The sequence below is a fragment of the Scyliorhinus torazame genome, chromosome 15 (genome assembly GCF_047496885.1).
Source record: "Scyliorhinus torazame isolate Kashiwa2021f chromosome 15, sScyTor2.1, whole genome shotgun sequence".
NCBI lineage: Eukaryota > Metazoa > Chordata > Chondrichthyes > Carcharhiniformes > Scyliorhinidae > Scyliorhinus > Scyliorhinus torazame.
Window position 1 is genome coordinate 163,081,787 of NC_092721.1, and position 17,923 is coordinate 163,099,709.

General features: G+C 50.3%; 1 protein-coding gene across 5 annotated transcripts in view; it reads right to left on the minus strand.

The window, feature by feature from the left end:
• dclk1a (doublecortin-like kinase 1a) overlaps positions 1–17,923 on the minus strand; it is a 514,704-nt gene that overhangs the window by 183,893 nt on the left and 312,888 nt on the right. Inside the window, exon 7 of one of the 5 annotated variants that reach the window (XM_072477025.1) lies at positions 13,196–15,680. The exons of 3 other annotated variants lie outside the window; for them this stretch is intronic. In XM_072477025.1, the coding sequence (XP_072333126.1) occupies positions 15,676–15,680 (5 nt within the window). In that variant the 3' untranslated portion in view covers positions 13,196–15,675. Of the gene's footprint in view, positions 1–13,195; positions 15,681–17,923 lie in introns of those variants that run through there. One more of the 5 variants, XM_072477026.1, reaches the window with a different exon arrangement.

A 17,923-nucleotide genomic window follows, 5' to 3' on the forward strand; every position in this document is an offset into this window, starting at 1 on the left:
GGTCAGTACATTATGGTCAGTGGGAAACTGGAGGGGGTGCAGGTGGTATTAGTAAATGTGTATGTGCTAAATTGGGATGATGTGGTGTTTATAAAGTGGATGCTGGGGAAGATACCGGACCTGGACTCGCATAAGTTGGTCATGGGAGGGGATTTCAATACAGTTACTGACCCTGACTTAGACCGGTCAAGCTCAAAAACGGGCAGGGTGCCAGCAATGGCAAAATAACTAAAAGTGTTCATGGAGCAGATGGGGGGGTAGGATCCATGGACATTTGGGCAGCCGAGGGTGAAGGAGTTCTCCTTCTACTCACACGTGCATAAAGTGTACTTCCGTATTGATTTCTTTATTCTGAGCAGGGCTTTACTGACGGGGGTGGTGGACACGGGGTACTCAGCACTGGGTTGACCTGCTGGTTTGTAAAGACAGTAACCAGCGCCCGCACTGGAGGTTGGATGTGGGACTTTTAGCTGACGAAGGGGTGTACGAGTGGCTGAGGAAATGTGTTCAGAACTACCTGCAGGTCAACGACACAGGGGAAATTCCAGCAGCGGTGGTCTGGGACCGTTGTTGATGAGGATGTTCAATGAGGCAAGGGAGAGAGGGGTCCTGCCCCCGTTGATGTCACAGGCCATGATTTCACTGATCCTGAAGCGGGACAAGAACCCGGAGCTGTGTGGGTCCTACAGACCAATATCCTTGTTGAATGTGGATGCCAAACTGCTGGCCAAGATTTTGTCCTCCAGGATTGAGGATTGTGTTTGGACGTTATTGGGGAGGGCCAGACGGGGTTTGTTAAGGGTAGGCAGTTGGTGGCCAATATAAGGCTATTAAACGTGATCATGATGCCCTCGGAAGGTAGGGGTCGCAATGGACGCAGAGAAGGCTTTTGATCGGTGTCATAATATACACCAGTATATCATGGTGCAGACACACATTGATGGACACACAGTGGGACCAATCAACATACACAACACCGCAGCCAATCACCAGTGAGAGCACACGCACTACAAAGACAGGGGACATCAGAGTTCCCGCTCATTCGAGTAGAAGCTAGCTAGGAGCACAGAGCTCACATCCTGCAACACAGATATTCACCATGTGCTGAGTGCATCAACTGGTTAGGACAAGGCCAAGGTCTTTAGTTAAAGCTGGTATCGTATTTACCCACAGTTCAAGTATGTTTAAAGAGTTAACCTTTTAATAAAATAGTGTTCCATTCACGGTGGAGAAAGGCATGGATGTTAGGAAACTAAGGGAAATAAATAGTGATGTCTTGAGAAGTGTGCATATTACAGAGGAGGAGGTGCTGGAAGTCTTAAAGCGCATCAAGGTAGATAAATCCCCGGGACCTGATGAAATGTATCCCAGGATGTTGTGTGAGGCTAGGGAGGAAATTGCGGGTCCCCTAACAGAGATATTTGAATCATCGGCAGCCACAGGTGAGGTGCCTGAAGATTGGAGAGTGGCGAATGTTGTGCCCTTGTTTAAGAAGGGCAGCAGGGAAAAGCCTGGGAACTACAGACCGGTGAGCCTAACGTCTGTAGTAGGTAAGTTGCTAGAAGGTATTCTGAGAGACTGGATCTACAAGCATTTAGAGAGGCAAGGACTGATTCGGGGCAGTCAGCATGGCTTTGTGCGTGGAAAATCATGTCTCACAAATTTGATTGAGTTTTTTGAGGGGGTGACCAAGAAGGTAGATATATAGAACATAGAACAATACAGCGCAGTACAGGCCCTTCGGCCCACGAAGTTGCACCGAAACAAAAGCCATCCAACCTACACTATGCCATTATCATCCATATGTTTATCCAATAAACTTTTAAATGCCCTCAATGTTGGCGAGTTCACCACTGGAGCAGGTAGGGCATTCCACGGCCTCACTACTCTTTGCGTAAAGAACCTACCTCTGACCTCTGTCCTATATCTATTACCCCTCAGTTTAAAGTTATGTCCCCTCGTGCCAGCCATATCCATCCGCGGGAGAAGGCTCTCACTGTCCACCCTATCCAACCCCCTGATCATTTTGTATGCCTCTATTAAGTCTCCTCTTAACCTTCTTCTCTCCAACGAAAACAACCTCAAGTCCATCAGCCTTTCCTCATAAGATTTTCCCTCCATACCAGGCAACATCCTGGTAAATCTCCTCTGCACCCGCTCCAAAGCCTCCACGTCCTTCCTATAATGCGGTGACCAGAACTGTACGCAATACTCCAAATGCGGCCGTACCAGAGTTCTGTACAGCTGCAACATGACCTCCCGACTCCGGAACTCAATCCCTCTACCAATAAAGGCCAACACTCCATAGGCCTTCTTCACAACCCTATCAACCTGGGTGGCAACTTTCAGGGATCTATGTACATGGACACCTAGATCCCTCTGCTCATCCACACTTTCAAGAACTTTACCATTAGCCAAATATTCCGCATTCCTGTTATTCCTTCCAAAGTGAATCACCTCACACTTCTCTACATTAAACTCCATTTGCCACCTCTCGGCCCAGCTCTGCAGCTTATCTATATCCCTCTGTAACCTGCTACATCCTTCCACACTATCGACAACACCACCGACTTTAGTATCGTCTGCAAATTTACTCACCCACCCTTCTGCGCCTTCCTCTAGGTCATTGATAAAAATGACAAACAGCAACGGCCCCAGAACAGATCCTTGTGGTACTCCACTTGTGACTGTACTCCATTCTGAACATTTCCCATCAACCACCACCCTCTGTCTTCTTTCAGCTAGCCAATTTCTGATCCACATCTCTAAATCACCCTCAATCCCCAGCCTCCGTATTTTTTGCAATAGCCTACCGTGGGGAACCTTATCAAACGCTTTGCTGAAATCCATATACACCACATCAACTGCTCTACCCTCGTCTACCTGTTCAGTCACCTTCTCAAAGAACTCAATAAGGTTTGTGAGGCATGACCTACCCTTCACAAAGCCATGCTGACTATCCCTGATCATATTATTCCTATCTAGATGATTATAAATCTTGTCTCTTATAATCCCCTCCAAGACTTTACCCACTACAGACGTGAGGCTCACCGGCCTATAGTTGCCGGGGTTGATGAGGGCAGTGCAGTAGACGTTGTCTACATGGACTTTAGCAAAGCCTTTGACAAGGTACCGCATGGTAGGTTGTTGCAGAAGGTTAAAGCTCACGGGATCCAGGGTGAGGTTGCCAATTGGATTCAAAATTGGCTGGACGACAGAAGGCAGAGGGTGGTTGTAGAGGGTTGTTTTTCAAACTGGAGGCCTGTGACCAGTGGTGTGCCTCAGGGATCGGTGCTGGGTCCACTGTTATTTGTGATTTATATTAATGATTTGGATGAGAATTTAGGAGGCATGGTTAGTAAGTTTGCAGATGACACCAAGATTGGTGGCACAGTGGATAGTGAAGAAGGTTATCTAGGATTGCAACGGGATCTTGATCAATTAGGCCAGTGGGCCGACGAATGGCAGATGGAGTTTAATTTAGATAAATGGGAGGTGATGCATTTTGGCAGATCGAATCAGGCCAGGAACTACTCAGTTAATGGTATGGCGTTGGGGAGAGTTATAGAACAAAGAGATCTAGGAGTACAGGTTCATAGCTCCTTGAAGGTGGAGTCGCAGGTGGACAGGGTGGTGAAGAAGGCATTCGGCATGCTTGGTTTCATTGGTCAGAACATTGAATACAGGAGTTGGGACGTCTTGTTGAAGTTGTACAAGACATTGGTACGACCACACTTGGAATACTGTGTGCAGTTCTGGTCACCCTATTATAGAAAGGATATTATTAAACTGGAAAGAGTGCAGAAAAGATTTACTAGGATGTTGCCGGGATTTGATGGTTTGAGTTATAAGGAGAGGCTGGATAGACTGGGACTTTTTTCCCTGGAGCGTAGGAGGCTTAGGGGTGATCTTATAGAGGTCTATAAAATAATGAGGGGCATAGATAAGGTAGATAGTCAACATCTTTTCCCAAAGGTAGGGGAGTCTAAAACTAGAGGGCATAGGTTTAAGGTGAGAGGGGAGAGATTCAGAAGGGCCCAGAGGGGCAATTTCTTCACTCAGAGGGTAGTGAGTGTCTGGAATGGGCTGCCAGAGGTAGTAGTAGAGGCGGGTACAATTGTGTCTTTTAAAAAACATTTAGATAGTTACATGGGTAAGATGGGTATAGAGGGTTATGGGCCAAGTGCGGGCAACTGGGACTAGCTTAATGGTAAAAACTGGGCGGCATGGACTGGTTGGGCCGAAGGGCCTGTTTCCATGCTGTAAACTTCTATGATTCTATGTTGCACTACTTCAAGTGTTGGTGACCTGTATATGATCCAGAACACCCAACACATCAATCGGGTAAAATGGGAATATCTGTGGGAGGTACTGGGACGGTTCGGATTTGGGCGGGGCTTTATTGACTGGGTCAGGTTGCTGTATCAGGCTCCTGTGGCGAGCATACGGACGAATAGGACAACATCGGACTACTTTAGATTGCACCGGGGGACGAGACACGGCTGCCCCCTCTCCCCACTGTTGTTCGTGCTAGCTATAGAACCATTGGCAATTGCTCTGAGAGCCTCAAGGGGCTGGAAGGGGTGGTCTGGGGGTGTGTGGAGCACACAGTCTCGCTCTATGCAGACGACCTGCTTCTGTATGTATATGACCCAATAGAGGGGATGGAAGAAATCATGAGGATTCTAGGGGAATTTGGCCGGTTTTTGGGGTATAAGCTAAATATGGGGAAAAGTGAGATGTTTGCGGTCCAGGCGAATGGACAGGAGAGGCGATTGGGGGAACTGCCGTTTAGGTTAGTAGAGGGAAGCTTTAGGTATCTAGGCATCCAAGTGGCGCGGGAATGGGACTGGCTGCATAAATTAAATCTGGCCCGACTAGTAGACCAAATGAAGGACGATTTTCGGGGGTGGGACGCCCTCCCGTTGTCACTGGCTCGGAGGGTGCAGACGGTGAAGGTGACGGTCCTCCCGAGATTTCTGTTTGTATTTCAGTGTCTCCCCATTTTTGTTCCGCAGTCCTTTTTTGAACGGGTCAACAAAGTGATCACTGGCTTTGCTTGGGCGGGCAAGACCCCATGAGTAAGGAAGGTAATGCTTGAGCGGAGTCGGGGAGAGGGTAGGTTGGCGCTGCTAGATTTTTAGTAACTATTACTGGGCGGCGAATATAGCCATGATCAGGAAGTGGGTGGTGGGGGGAGAGTCGGCATGGGAGCATATGGAGGCGGCTTCATGTAAGGTCACCAGTCTGGGGGCATTGGTAACTGCGCCTCTGCCGTTCCCGCCGGCACGGTACTCCACCAGCCCCATAGTGGTGGCGGCCCTGAGAGTCTGGGGGCAATGGAGGAGACATGTGGCAGCAGATGGAGCATCGGTCTGGTCCCCAATCTGTAATAATCACCGGTTTGCCCCGGGAAGTATGGATCCAGATATAACGGAGAGCAGGGATTGAGAGAAGGGGGGATATATCTATAGAGGGGATCTTTCTGAGTATGAGGGTGCTGGAGGAGAAGTTTGGGTTGGCGAGGGGAAACAAATTCAGGTACCTGCAGGTGCGGGACTTCCTACGTAGACAGGTGTCAACCTTCCCACTCCTACCACCAAGGGGGATTCAGGACAGGGTAGTTTCCAGAGGGTGGGTGGGAGAGGGGAGCGTCTCTGACATTTATAAGGAACTTGTGGGGTCAGAGGAGATGCAGACCGAGTGGGAAGTGCAAGTGGGAAGAGGAGTTAGGAAGAGAGACAGAGGATGGTCTCTGGGCGGACGCGTTGAGTAGAGTCAACATGTGCCAGGCTCAGCCTGATACAATTCGAGATCATTCATCGGGCTCACATGAGAGTGGCCTGGATGAGCGGGTTCTTTGGGGTGGAAGACAAGTGTGCAAAGTGTGTGGGAGGACCAGCGAACCATGTCCACATGTTCTGGGCATGTCCGAAGCTTAGGGGATTTTGGCAGGGGTTTGCAGATGTCATGTCCACGGTGTTAAAAACAAGGGTGGCACCGAGTCCAGAGGTGGCGATTTTCAGGGTGTCAGAAGATCCAGGAATCCAGGAGGAGAAAGAGGCAGACGTTCTGGCCTTTGCTTTCCTAGTAGCCCGGGGACAGATATTATTAGCTTGGAGAGACTCAAAGCCCCCAAAGTCGGAGACCTGGCTATCGGACATGGCTAGCTTTCTCTGTCTGGAGAAAATTAAGTTCGCCTTGAGAGGGTCAATGTTAGGGTTCGCCCGGAGGTGGCAACCGTTCGTCGACTTCTTTGCGGAAAATTAATCGTCAGCAGAAGGAGGAGGGGTTAGTTTAGATTAAATTAGGGGGTTAATAAAGGTGGGACCTGTAAGGGAGGGAGACGTCTTTTGCACTATGTTTATAGATTCATGTACATTGTTTATTTTGTTGTTGTAATGCCAAAAATACCTCAATAAAATGTTTATTTATAAAAAAGAATAGCATTGTAGATTGAAGAAGCAATCCAGAAGCTACAATTCAGAAAAAATCTACGGTACAGACTGATCAGAAGATGGAAGGTCTCAAGAACCTAACCACTTCAAGACACACGGTAAACTATGCCAGAACTGTGCTTTCTTTAGTTTGAAGCCTTAATTTCTGCCTCTGCGCTTGAAAATGCATCAGACCAACGTAAAATAGCACTCCGACTAAATTTGGACTGCAAGGACTGGAGCTATTCAATTCATTTGAATTCAGTACAGAGGAGGATAAAAATAAGTACAGCATGGTGCTGCAGAGATTAACAATAATGAAAACATTCTGAATGCTACATGTTAAACAGATGGCTGCAGTTCAGAGGAGAGTCTGTAGATTCAGTCATCACAGCTCTAAATCTGCGAGCACAGTCCGATAACATTTCTTCAGTCTCTGAGTCTAAAGATAAAGATAAAGATAAAGCTGCGAGATAAAGTTGTGTTCAGAATAAACGGTGAACGGGTGTGCGAGAAAAAATTAAGAAGACCGATGTTATCGATTGAAGACGCTATAAATAGGTGTAAGGCCGGCAAACAGGCATCGAGCAAAGTTACCGAATTTGTGGCTAAGGAAAAGAGCGCAAAAATCGATAAACGGGGCTGACGCCATTAATGCTGTGTCGCAGCAAAGAAAACTGCGTACAACGGCCGGTGGCCATTTTGAAAGTGACATCACAAGCGAGATGACGTGCACATGCTGTGGACACTCCCAAAGTCGAAAAAACTGTCTGCTGTGGGGGGAAACATTGTTCTAAATGTGGCAAACTGAACCACTTTGCAGCACAGTGTCTTTATCAGTAACTGCTCCAGTGACCAAATTTAAACAGTCGTATAATGATTGCAGACAGATCCAAAGTGTGCAATGTGCTGAAAAGAAATCCAAAATCATAGCGGATAGAGGGGATGTTCACCATATTCACTTTCGGATACCTTCATGATAGAAGCTATCACTAGGATTGATTTACTGGATCGAGAAGAAAGACCAGTAAAGGCACTCTCGAAGACAATAAAGGAGTGGACTGTCTCACTAGAAATAAATGGATAATTAATCCCATTTAAGATTGATACAGGAGCGCACCCAAATATTATCACGTACCGATCCTTAAAGCAAGCAATCGTAAAGCCTCTGATAAAGCAGTCCGCCTGTAAGCTCACAAAGTACAATGGTAGCCCGATAGCCACAAAGAGGTCATGCTGTCTTGTCATGAAGAATGGGAAAATTGAGATACCCATCGACTTCGAGGTGATAGAGGGTGAGAAATCGTCATTGATTGGTGTTGATGCTTGTGAAAGATTGCAGCTAATTGAAAGGATTCACTCAACCAGTACTTCAGATGACCAAGATGAAGAGTCCAGGGAAGACTTGGGTCTCTCCAAAGTTACCACTGATGCTGACACATGAGAAAACAGAGCAACCGTGGTCGGGGTGGGGGTTCCCCGTCTGGGGGACGGGAGGGTGCGGGAGGCGCAGGCATGGGACTGGCCTAAAATAGGAGATGGGGGGGGGGGTGTTGCCCCCCAATCCGGCTGATCACGTGGAATGTGAGGGGCCTAAATGGGCCGGTTAAGAGGGCCCGAATGTTCGCGCACTTAAAGGGTCTGAGGGCAGACGTGGTCATGCTTCAGGAGACACATCTGAAGGTGGCAGATCAGGTCAGGTTAAGAAAGGGATGGGTAGGGCAGGTATTCCATTCGGGGCTGGATGCGAAGAATAGAGGGGTGGCAATACTGGTGGGGAAGCGGGTGTCGTTTGAGGCCAAGAACATAGTAGCGGACAATGGAGGTCGACATGTGATGGTGAGTGGTAGGTTGCAGGGGACGTGGGTGGTATTGGTAAATGTATACGCCCCGAACTGGGACAATGCTGGATTCATGAAGCGTATGTTGGGGCATATTCCAGACCTGGAGGTAGGAAGCTTGATAATGGGTGGGGATTTCAACACGGTGTTGGACCCAGCACTGGATCACTTCAGATCCAGGACCGGAAAGAGGCCGGCTGCGGCCAAGGTGCTTGGGGGGTTTATGGACCAGATTGGGGGAGTAGATCCGTGGAGATTTGCCAGGCCTTTGGACAGAAAATTTTGTTTTATCTCCCATGTACACAAGGCGTACTCCCGGATAAATGTTTTTGTTCTGGGCAGGGCATTGATCCCGAAAGTGGAGGGAACGGACTATTCGGCCATAGCCATTTCAGACCACGCCCCGCACTGGGTGGAATTAGAGTTGGGGGAGGAGAGGGACCAACGCCCGCTGTGGCGGTTGGATGTGGGACTGCTGGCAGACGAGGAAGTGTGTGGGAGGGTGCGGGGGTGTATTGAAAGGTATTTGGAGGCCAACGACAACGGGGAGGTGCAGGTGGGAGTAGTATGAGAGGCGCTGAAGGCGGTGGTCAGGGGAGAGTTAATCTCCATCAGGGCTCATAGGGAGAAGAGAGAGGGCAGGGAAAGGGAGAGGTTAGTGGGGGAGATTTTAAGAGTGGACAGGAGATATGCAGAGGCCCCTGATGAGGGACTACTCAGGGAGAGGCGAAGTCTCCAGACGGAGTTCGACCTGTTGACCATAGGGAAGGCAGAGGCACAGTGGAGGAAGGCACAGGGGGCGACGTATGAGTATGGGGAGAAGGCGAGCCGGATGCTGGCACATCAGCTCCGCAAGAGAATGGCAGCGAGGGAGATAGGTGGAGTCAAGGATGGAAGGGGAACTACGGTGCGGAGTGCGGTGAAAGTAAATGAGGCATTCAAGGCCTTCTATGAGGGGCTGTACAGATCCCAGCCCCCAGTGGGAAAAGAGGGGATGCGATGATTCTTGGACCAACTGAGGTTCTCGAGGGTGGAAGAGCAGGAGGTGGCTGGTTTGGGGGCGCCAGTTGGGTTGGAGGAGCTGATTAGAGGACTGGGGAGCATGCAGGCAGGGAAGGCCCCGGGACCGGATGGGTTCCCGGTGGAGTTCTATCGGAAGTATGTAGACCTGCTAGCCCCGTTGCTGGTGAGGACTTTCAATGAGGCAAGGGAGGGGGGGGACCCTGCCCCCGACAATGTCGGAGGCGATGATCTCTTTGATCCTGAAGCGAGATAAGGACCCACTGCAATGTGGGTCGTACAGGCCGATCTCGCTCCTCAACGTAGATGCTAAGTTGCTGGCAAAAGTGCTGGCTACAAGGATCGAGGACTGTGTCCCGGGGGTGATTCATGAGGACCAGACGGGATTTGTAAAGGGCAGGCAGCTAAACAACAATGTGCGGAGTCTCCAAAATGTGACTATGATGCCATCGGTGGAGGGAGAGGCGGAGATAGTGGCAGCTATGGACGCGGAGAAGGCCTTTGACCGAGTAGAGTGGGAGTATCTCTGGGACGTGTTGCGGAGGTTTGGGTTCGGGGGAGGGTTTATTAGCTGGGTTAAGCTCCTATATAGAGCCCCGGTGGCGAGTGTGGTTACGAATCGGCGGAGGTCGGAGTACTTTCGGCTGTATCGAGGGACGAGGCAGGGGTGCCCCGTCCCCCCTGTTGTTTGCATTAGCAATTGAACCTTTGGCCATGGCATTAAGGGAGTCCAGGAAATGGAGGGGGGTGGTCCGAGGGGGAGAGGAGCATCGAGTGTTGCTATACGCAGATGACCTGTTGCTGTATGTGGCGGATCCAGTGGAGGGGATGGCGGAGGTCATGCAAATTCTAAGGGAGTTTGGGGACTTTTCGGGCTATAAGCTTAATGTAGGGAAAAGTGAGCTCTTCGTGGTGCAACCAGGGGACCAGGGAAGAGGGATAGACGATCTACCGTTGAGGAGGTCGGAAAGGAGCTTTCGATACGTTGGGATCCAGGTAGCTAGGAGCTGAGGCGCCCTGCACAAACTTAATTTGACGCGGCTGGTGGAACAGATGGAGGAGGACTTCAAGCGATGGGACATGTTGCCACTCTCGCTAGCGGGCAGAGTACAGTTGATTAAAATGGTGGTCCTCCCGAGGTTTCTTTTTGTATACCAGTGCCTTCCAATTGTGATCACCAAGGCCTTTTTTAAGAGGGTAGGCAGGAGCATTATGGGTTTCGTGTGGGCAAGCAAGACCCCGAGGGTAAGGAGGGGGGTTCCTGGAGCGTAGTAGAGATAGAGGAGGGCTGGCGTTGCCGAATCTGGGTGGCTACTACTGGGCAGCCAACGTGGCGATGATCCATAAGTGGGTGATGGAGGGAGAGGGGGCGGCATGGAAGAGGTTGGAGATGGCGTCCTGCAAAGGAACGAGCCTGGGGGCGCTGGTGACAGCACCCCTACCGCTCTCGCCGACAAGGTACATCACGAGTCCGGTGGTGGCGGCAACGCTAAAGATCTGGGGGCAGTGGAGACAACACAGGGGTGCGATGGGAGCCTCGGTGTGGTCCCCGATCAGAGATAACCATCGGTTTGTCCCAGGAAGGATGGACGGGGGGTTTCAGAGCTGGCATCGGACAGGCATTAGAAGAATGGGGGACCTGTTCATTGATGGGACGTTTGCGAGCTTAGGGGCGCTGGAGGAGAAGTTTGGGCTACCCCCGGGAAACGCGTTCAAGTACATGCAAGTGAGGGTGTTTGTGAGGCGGCAGGTGAGGGAATTTCCGCTGCTCCCGGCACAAGGGATTCAAGACAGGGTGATTTCGGGCATATGGGTCGGAGTGGCAAGGTGTCGGCGATATACCAGGAGATGAAAGAAGAGGGGGAGGCTTTGGTAGAGGAGCTGAAGGGTAAATGGGAGGAGGAGCTGGGGGAGGAGATTGAAGAGGGGTTGTGGGCTGATGCCCTGAGTAGGGTTAATTCCTCTTCCTCGTGTGCCAGGCTCAGCCTGATACAGTTTAAGGTTATTCACAGAGCGCATATGACGGGGGCGAGGCTGAGTAGGTTCTTTGGGGTGGAGGACAGATGTGGGAGGTGCTCAGGAAGCCCGGAGAACCATGCCCATATGTTCTGGTCGTGCCCGGCACTGGATGGGTTCTGGAGGGGAGTTGCGAGAACAGTATCTAAGGTGGTGAAATTCCAGGTCAAGCCAAGTTGGGGGCGAGCACTATTTGCAGTGGCGGACGGGCCGGGAGTGCAGGAGGCGAAAGAGGCTGGCATTCTGGCCTTTGCGTCCCTGGTAGCCCGGCGAAGGATCTTGTTAATGTGGAAAGATGCGAAGCCCCCCAGTGTGGAAGACTGGATAAATGACATGGCAGGGTTTATCAAGTTGGAGAGGATAAAGTTTGCCTTGAGAGGGTTTGTGCAGGGGTTCTCCAGGCGGTGGCAACCGTTCCTAGACTATCTTGCGGAGCCTTAGATGTAGTTTGGTCAGCAGCAGCAGCAACCCAGGGGGGGAGGGGGGACATCTCTTTCGGGGGGTGGGAAGAAGGGTGGACTGGGAAGGGGGTTTTTCCTGGGGGCACTTGAGCAAGAAAATACATAAATGTTCAGGAAAGTTGATATGTGCGGGAGGAATCCAATGTACAAAGTTCTGTATTGTGTTGATTTGATATGGTGTATGTCATGCTATACGACTTTTCTTTTCTTTTTGTTACGGGGTGGGGTGGGGGGGGTTTGTATGGTTGAAAATTTTGTTGAAAAATTCTTCATAAACATATTTAAAAAAAAAAAAGAGAACAGAGCAACCACTGATGCTGAATTATCAGAAGCCGAGTTAGTCCAAAGAGTGGAATCGCAAGCTTGTTTAATTTCTGATATACTACCAGTATCAGGGGTGAGATTCTCCCATCCCGTGGCAGAGTGTCCACGCCATCGTAAACACCATCGCATTTTACAACGGCGTGAACGGGCCGCTGCCAGGAGTAATTCTGGCCCCTAGAGGAGGCCAGCACGGCGATGGAGTGGTTCGTGCCTCTGCAGCTGCCGATCCCGGCGCGGACTGTGCGCCATGGGATCCGCGCAGGCACAGTGGGGCTGGCGCCAACGCGCACATGCGCAGTGGCCTCCTTCAACACGCTGGCCCCGATGCAACATGGTGCAGGGCTACAGCGTAGGAAAGGAGGCCCCCCAGCTAGAGATGCCAGCCCGCCGATCGGTAGGCCCCAATCGCGGGCCAGGCCACATCGGAGGCCCCCCCCCGGGGTTGGAACCCCCCCCCCCCCCCCCCACAGGCCGCCACCCGACCCTTCAACGCCGAAGTCCCGCCAGCTCAGAGCAAGTTTGAACGGCGCCGGCGGAACTCGGTTCTTTTCTTACGGCCGCTTGGCCCATTCGGGCCGGAGAATCGGCGGGCTGGCCATGTAGAGCAGCCCGCGACCGGCGCCATGCCAACCACGCTGGCGCCAATGGCGGCGATTCTCCGATCTGCGGAGAGTCGTGTGCCGGCATCGGGGCGGCATGGCCCGGTCGCGGGGATTCTCCGGCCCGCCCGCGGGGATTCTCCGGCCCGGCCCAGGGCTGGGAGAATCCCGCCCCTGATCGTAAACTACAGACCATAAAAGCTGAAACTGAAAAGGACTTGACGCTCCAGAAGGTGCAACAATACCTCAGAGAAGGATGGCCTGCTGGATGCAAATCACCCTTTCTAGATATAAGAGATGATCTTGTTACAATTGATGGTGTCCTACTCGAGAGAGACAGGATAGTGATACCTGCCATTTTACGTTTAGGGATTCAGCAGCAGATTCACGAGGGTCATCAAGGCATTGAAAAGTGTCATAGTTGAGCCAGAATAAATAGAGATATTGATCAGTATGTTCAAGCATGTCCAATTTGATTTTGATTTGATTTGATTTATTGTCACATGTACCAAAGTACAGTGAAAATTATTTTACTGCAGCCGAGGAACGTACAAAGTACATACATAGTGTACACAAGAATAATCAACAGGGAACATTGACAAATGGTACATCGACAGAACAGTGATTGATTACAGTGTGGAACAAGAGGCCAAACAAAGCAAATACATGAGCAAGAGCAGCATAGGGCGTTGTGAATAGTGTTCTTACAGGGAACAGATCAGTCCGAGGGGGAGTTGTTGAGGAGTCTTGTAGCTGTGGGGAAGAAGCTGTTCCTATGTCTGGATGTGTGAGTCTTCAGACTTCTGTACCTTCTGCCTGATGGAAGGGTCTGGAAGAAGGCAATGCCTGGGTGGGAAGGGTCTCTGATAATGCTGTCTGCCTTCCTGAGGCAGCAAGAGGTGTACAGAATCAATGTGGGGGTGGCAAGTTTGTGTGATGCGTTGGGCTGAGTTCACCACACTGCAGTTTCTTGCGATCTTGGACCGAGTAGTTGCCATATCAGGTTGTGATGCAGCCGGATAGGATGCTCTCTATCGCACATCTGTAGAAGTACGTGAGAGTCGATGCAGACATGCCAAATTTCTTTAGCTTCCGCAGGGAGTAGAGACGTTGTTGGACTTTCTTGACTGACCAGGACAGACTGTTAGTGATGGTGACCCCCCAGGAACTTAATGCTATCGACCATCTCCTCTTCGGGGCCATTGATGCAGACGGGAGTGGGTGTCGTGCTACGCTTCCTGAAGTCGATGATCAGTTCCTTGGTCTTTCCAACATTTAGAGAGAGGTTGTTTCGGTACACCATGCAACCAAGTGATTTATCTTCCTCCTGTAGTCTGATTCGTCGTTGTTTGAGATGCGGCCCACCACAGTCGTATCATCCGCAAACTTATAGATTGAGTTGGAGTTAAATCTTGCCTCACAGTCATGTGTGTATAGGGAGTACAGTGGAGGACTGAGCACACATCCTTGCGGGGCTCCGGTGTTGAGGACTATTGTGGAGGAGGTGCTGTTGCCAATCCTGACAGATTGCGGTCTGTTGGTGAGGAAGTCGAGGATCCAGCTGCAAAGGGAGGAGTCAAGTCCAAGATTGCGGAGTTTTGTTATTAGTCTTGTCGGGATAATGGTGTTGAAGGCAGAACTGTAGTCTATGAACAGCGATCTTACGTAGGTGTCCTTGTTGTTGAGGTGTTTGAGTGTTGATTGCAGAGCCAGTGAGATAGTGTCTGCTGTGGACCGGTTGCGGTGATAGGCAAACTGCAGTGGATCGAGACTGTCTGGGAGGCTGGCAGTGATCTGTCTCATGACAAGCCACTCAAAGCATTTCATGATAACAGACGACAGGGCCACCGGTCGGTAGTCGTTGAGACATGCTACCTTGTCTTCTTTGGTACTGGTATTATGGTGGCCTTCTTGAAGGAGGTGGGGACCTCAGAGCGGAGGAGTGAGGTGTTGAAGATATCTGCGAATACACTCGCCAGCTGGTTTGCGCAGGCTCTGAGTGCTCGGCCACGGACTCCGTCGGGGCCCGTCGCTTTCCGCGAATTCACTTTCAAGAAGGCAGCTCTTACCTTTGAGGCTGTAATAGTCAGTATGGGTGTGTCCAGGGCTGCTGGGGCGGGTGGCACTGATACATTGGCTGACTGCTCAAAGCGGGCATAGAACTTGTTCAGATCATCGGGTAGGGATGCTCCAGCCCCAGATATTCCGCCTGGCCTTGCTTTATAGCCTGTGATCTTGTGTAGGCCCTGCCATAGTCATTGTGGGTTAGTGTCGTTGCCCTGGGACTCTAGTTTGATGCGGTATTGTCTTTTTGCATCCCTGGTGGCTTTCCATACGTCGTCCCTGGATTTCTTATATAGGTCAGGGTCGTCAGACTTGAGCGCCTGTGTCCGGAACTACAGCAGGGAGTGAACATTTTGGTTGAGCCAGGGTTTCCGATTGGGGAATACCTGTATTGTCATCTTCATTACACAGTCCCCGACACACTTATTGATGAAGTCTGTGACGGTGGTTGCGTACCATTTGCCAGATGCATCAGCCTGAACAGAGCAATATAACTGTACAACAGATGGAGATTGTGACCAGTTCATGGAACAAAGTGGGCATGGACTTATTCTATTTCTAGAGTCATGACTACTTGATAGTCATAGACTATTATTCCAACTTTCCAGAGGTGATGTTGTTGAAAGATTCGACTGCCAGATCAGTGATAAAGGCAACAACATTGATTTTTCCACACCATGGGATACCTCTTAACGTTGTCTCTGACAATGGTCCGTGTTTCTCGAGTTGGGAGTGGACACAGTTTGCGGAGCAATATAATTTCACCCATGTATTTTCTTTTCTTCCCTTTTCTTCCCATGTATTTAATGATCTGTTGAGCTGCTTGCAGAAAAATACTTTTCGCTGTGCCTTGGTACACGTGACAATAAACAAATCCAATCCATTCCAATGTGATGTCTTTCCCATGTTATTCTCAGTCTAATGGGAAAGCAGAGAAAGGAGTATGGTAATTAAGAAGTTATTCCGCAAAGCGAGTGAAGTTGGTTAAGACGTATCATTAGCGTTGTTAGTATACCGGGCAACATCGTTATCGACGGGTTTCTCACCTGCTCAAGAAGACTAAGAACCACTTTACCAGAGATCATCAGTCCAGAAGCTGATAATAAGAAGATATGTGAAAGTATCACAAGCACAAAAAAGAAGCAACACAAGACCTACAATAGAACCTATTGCAAACCTCTGGCTGAACTTCAAGAAGGTGACTTTGTGAGAATTCAGTATCCAGAAGGCGGCTGGCAAAATGTTGCAAAGGTTCTGAAACAGGTAGCACCGAGGTCCTACTTAGTACAAACAGTACAGGGATCGTTCAGGAGAGCCAGACCAGCATTGCTACGTGTCAAACTCAACGTGCAAAGGTTGTACCACGTGATGACATATTCAAGGACATTGCCTTTCCAGATCCATACTTAGCGCAGGCACAGCTGGAAGATGAGGCAGAGCAATCAAACACCTTGAACATTCCACTGAGGCGTTCTACAAGAAGACCACCTCCAGAGAGACTGAACTTGTGATTGTGTAATGAACCTATACTCATCTAAGTACACCAACCTAAATAAGCAAAACAAAGAACACCACATACACCTTGGAGTTGGGTTTTGTGGGGGTTGAGGTGGGGGGGGGGGGGCAGGAAAGTTTATTTATTTTCAAAGTCTGACAAAATACGTCCAGCTGTCTGCCTGACATCTTTCCGCCTCTGTGAGCTTTTGTCAGGGGCGCACTGACTGGTTTGGCCACAACCCATCCAGTAGCTGCTGATGTTAACTGCATGCTTCCCTATTGCTTGCGACTCAGCAGCCCTGGTCACATAGCGAAGACAGCTGGCTTGCTTTGCAGTGGGTTGCTCTGTTATGACCTCCTGCCTCCGTAACCCACTTGACGTCCCCATATTGGACAGAGAATTGGCCACTCCCATAAAATTTAAGACATTGAGTGAGGCCGGGATGCAGAATACAGTCCCGATGTCAGGTTCCCAATGCTCATGACAAAATTCAGCCCAGACTTTCTGGCCAATGATCTTTAAAATTGGAACTGACCAAAGTTAGAGCCGTAATAGTTTTCAAGTAAGTGAAGGGGGGGGGGGGAGAGAACGAAGGGAGGGGGGGGATTAATGGGAAAAAGAACATAAGGGTGTGGTGATATGCATCACTGTAAATATACACGGGGTTAATATAAATATGCTACGACTAAGTAAACACTAGAGGGAGCAGCAGAGACGTCATGACAGGCAGACATACAGCTAATGAACACATAGAATAGGACACAAACCCCTGGAGATTTATTAGGCCTAGGAGTAAGGAGTTTTCATTTTTCTCCCATGTTCACAAGGTATATTCACGGCTAGACTTTTTTGTCCTGGGAAGGGCACTGATTCCGAAGGTGACAGGGATGGAGTACATGGCCACAGCTATTTCGGACCACGCTCCACATTGGGTAGATCTGGAGATAGGAGAGGAAAAGGAGCAGCATCCACTCTGGAGAATGGATATGGGGTTGTTGGCAGATGAGGGGGTATGTCTAAGGGTGAGGGGGTGTATCAAAAGGTACCTGGAGCTTAATGATAACGGAGAGGTCCAGGTGGGAGTGGTCTGGGAGGCGCTGAAGGCGGTGGTCAGAGGGGAACTGATATCCATAGGGGCCCATAAAGGGAAGCAAGAGAGCAAAGAAAGGGAGCGACTGTTGAGAGAACTTCTGAGGGTAGACAGGCACTGTGCAGAGGCTCCGGAGGAGGGACTGTACAGGGAAAGACAAAGGCTACATATGGAATTTGACCTGCTGACCACGGGCAAGGCAGAAGCACAGTGGAGGAGGGCACAGGGAGTACAATATGAGTATGGAGAGAAGGCGAGCCGGTTACTGGCCCAACAACTGAGGAAGAGGGGAGCGGCGAGGGAGATAGGTGGGGTGAGGGATGAGGAAGGTGAGATGGAACGGGGAGCGGAGAGGGAGAACGGGGTGTTTAAGGCATTCTACGAGAGGCTGTATAAGGCTCAGCCCCCGGAAGGGAAGGAGGGAATGATGCATTTCCTAGGTCGGCTGGAATTCCCGAAGGTGGAGGAGCAGGAGAGGGGGGGACTGGGAGCACGGATTGAGGTGGAGGAGGTGGTAAAGGGGATTGGGAGCATGCAGGCGGGGAAGGCCCCGGGACCGGATGGGTTCCCGGT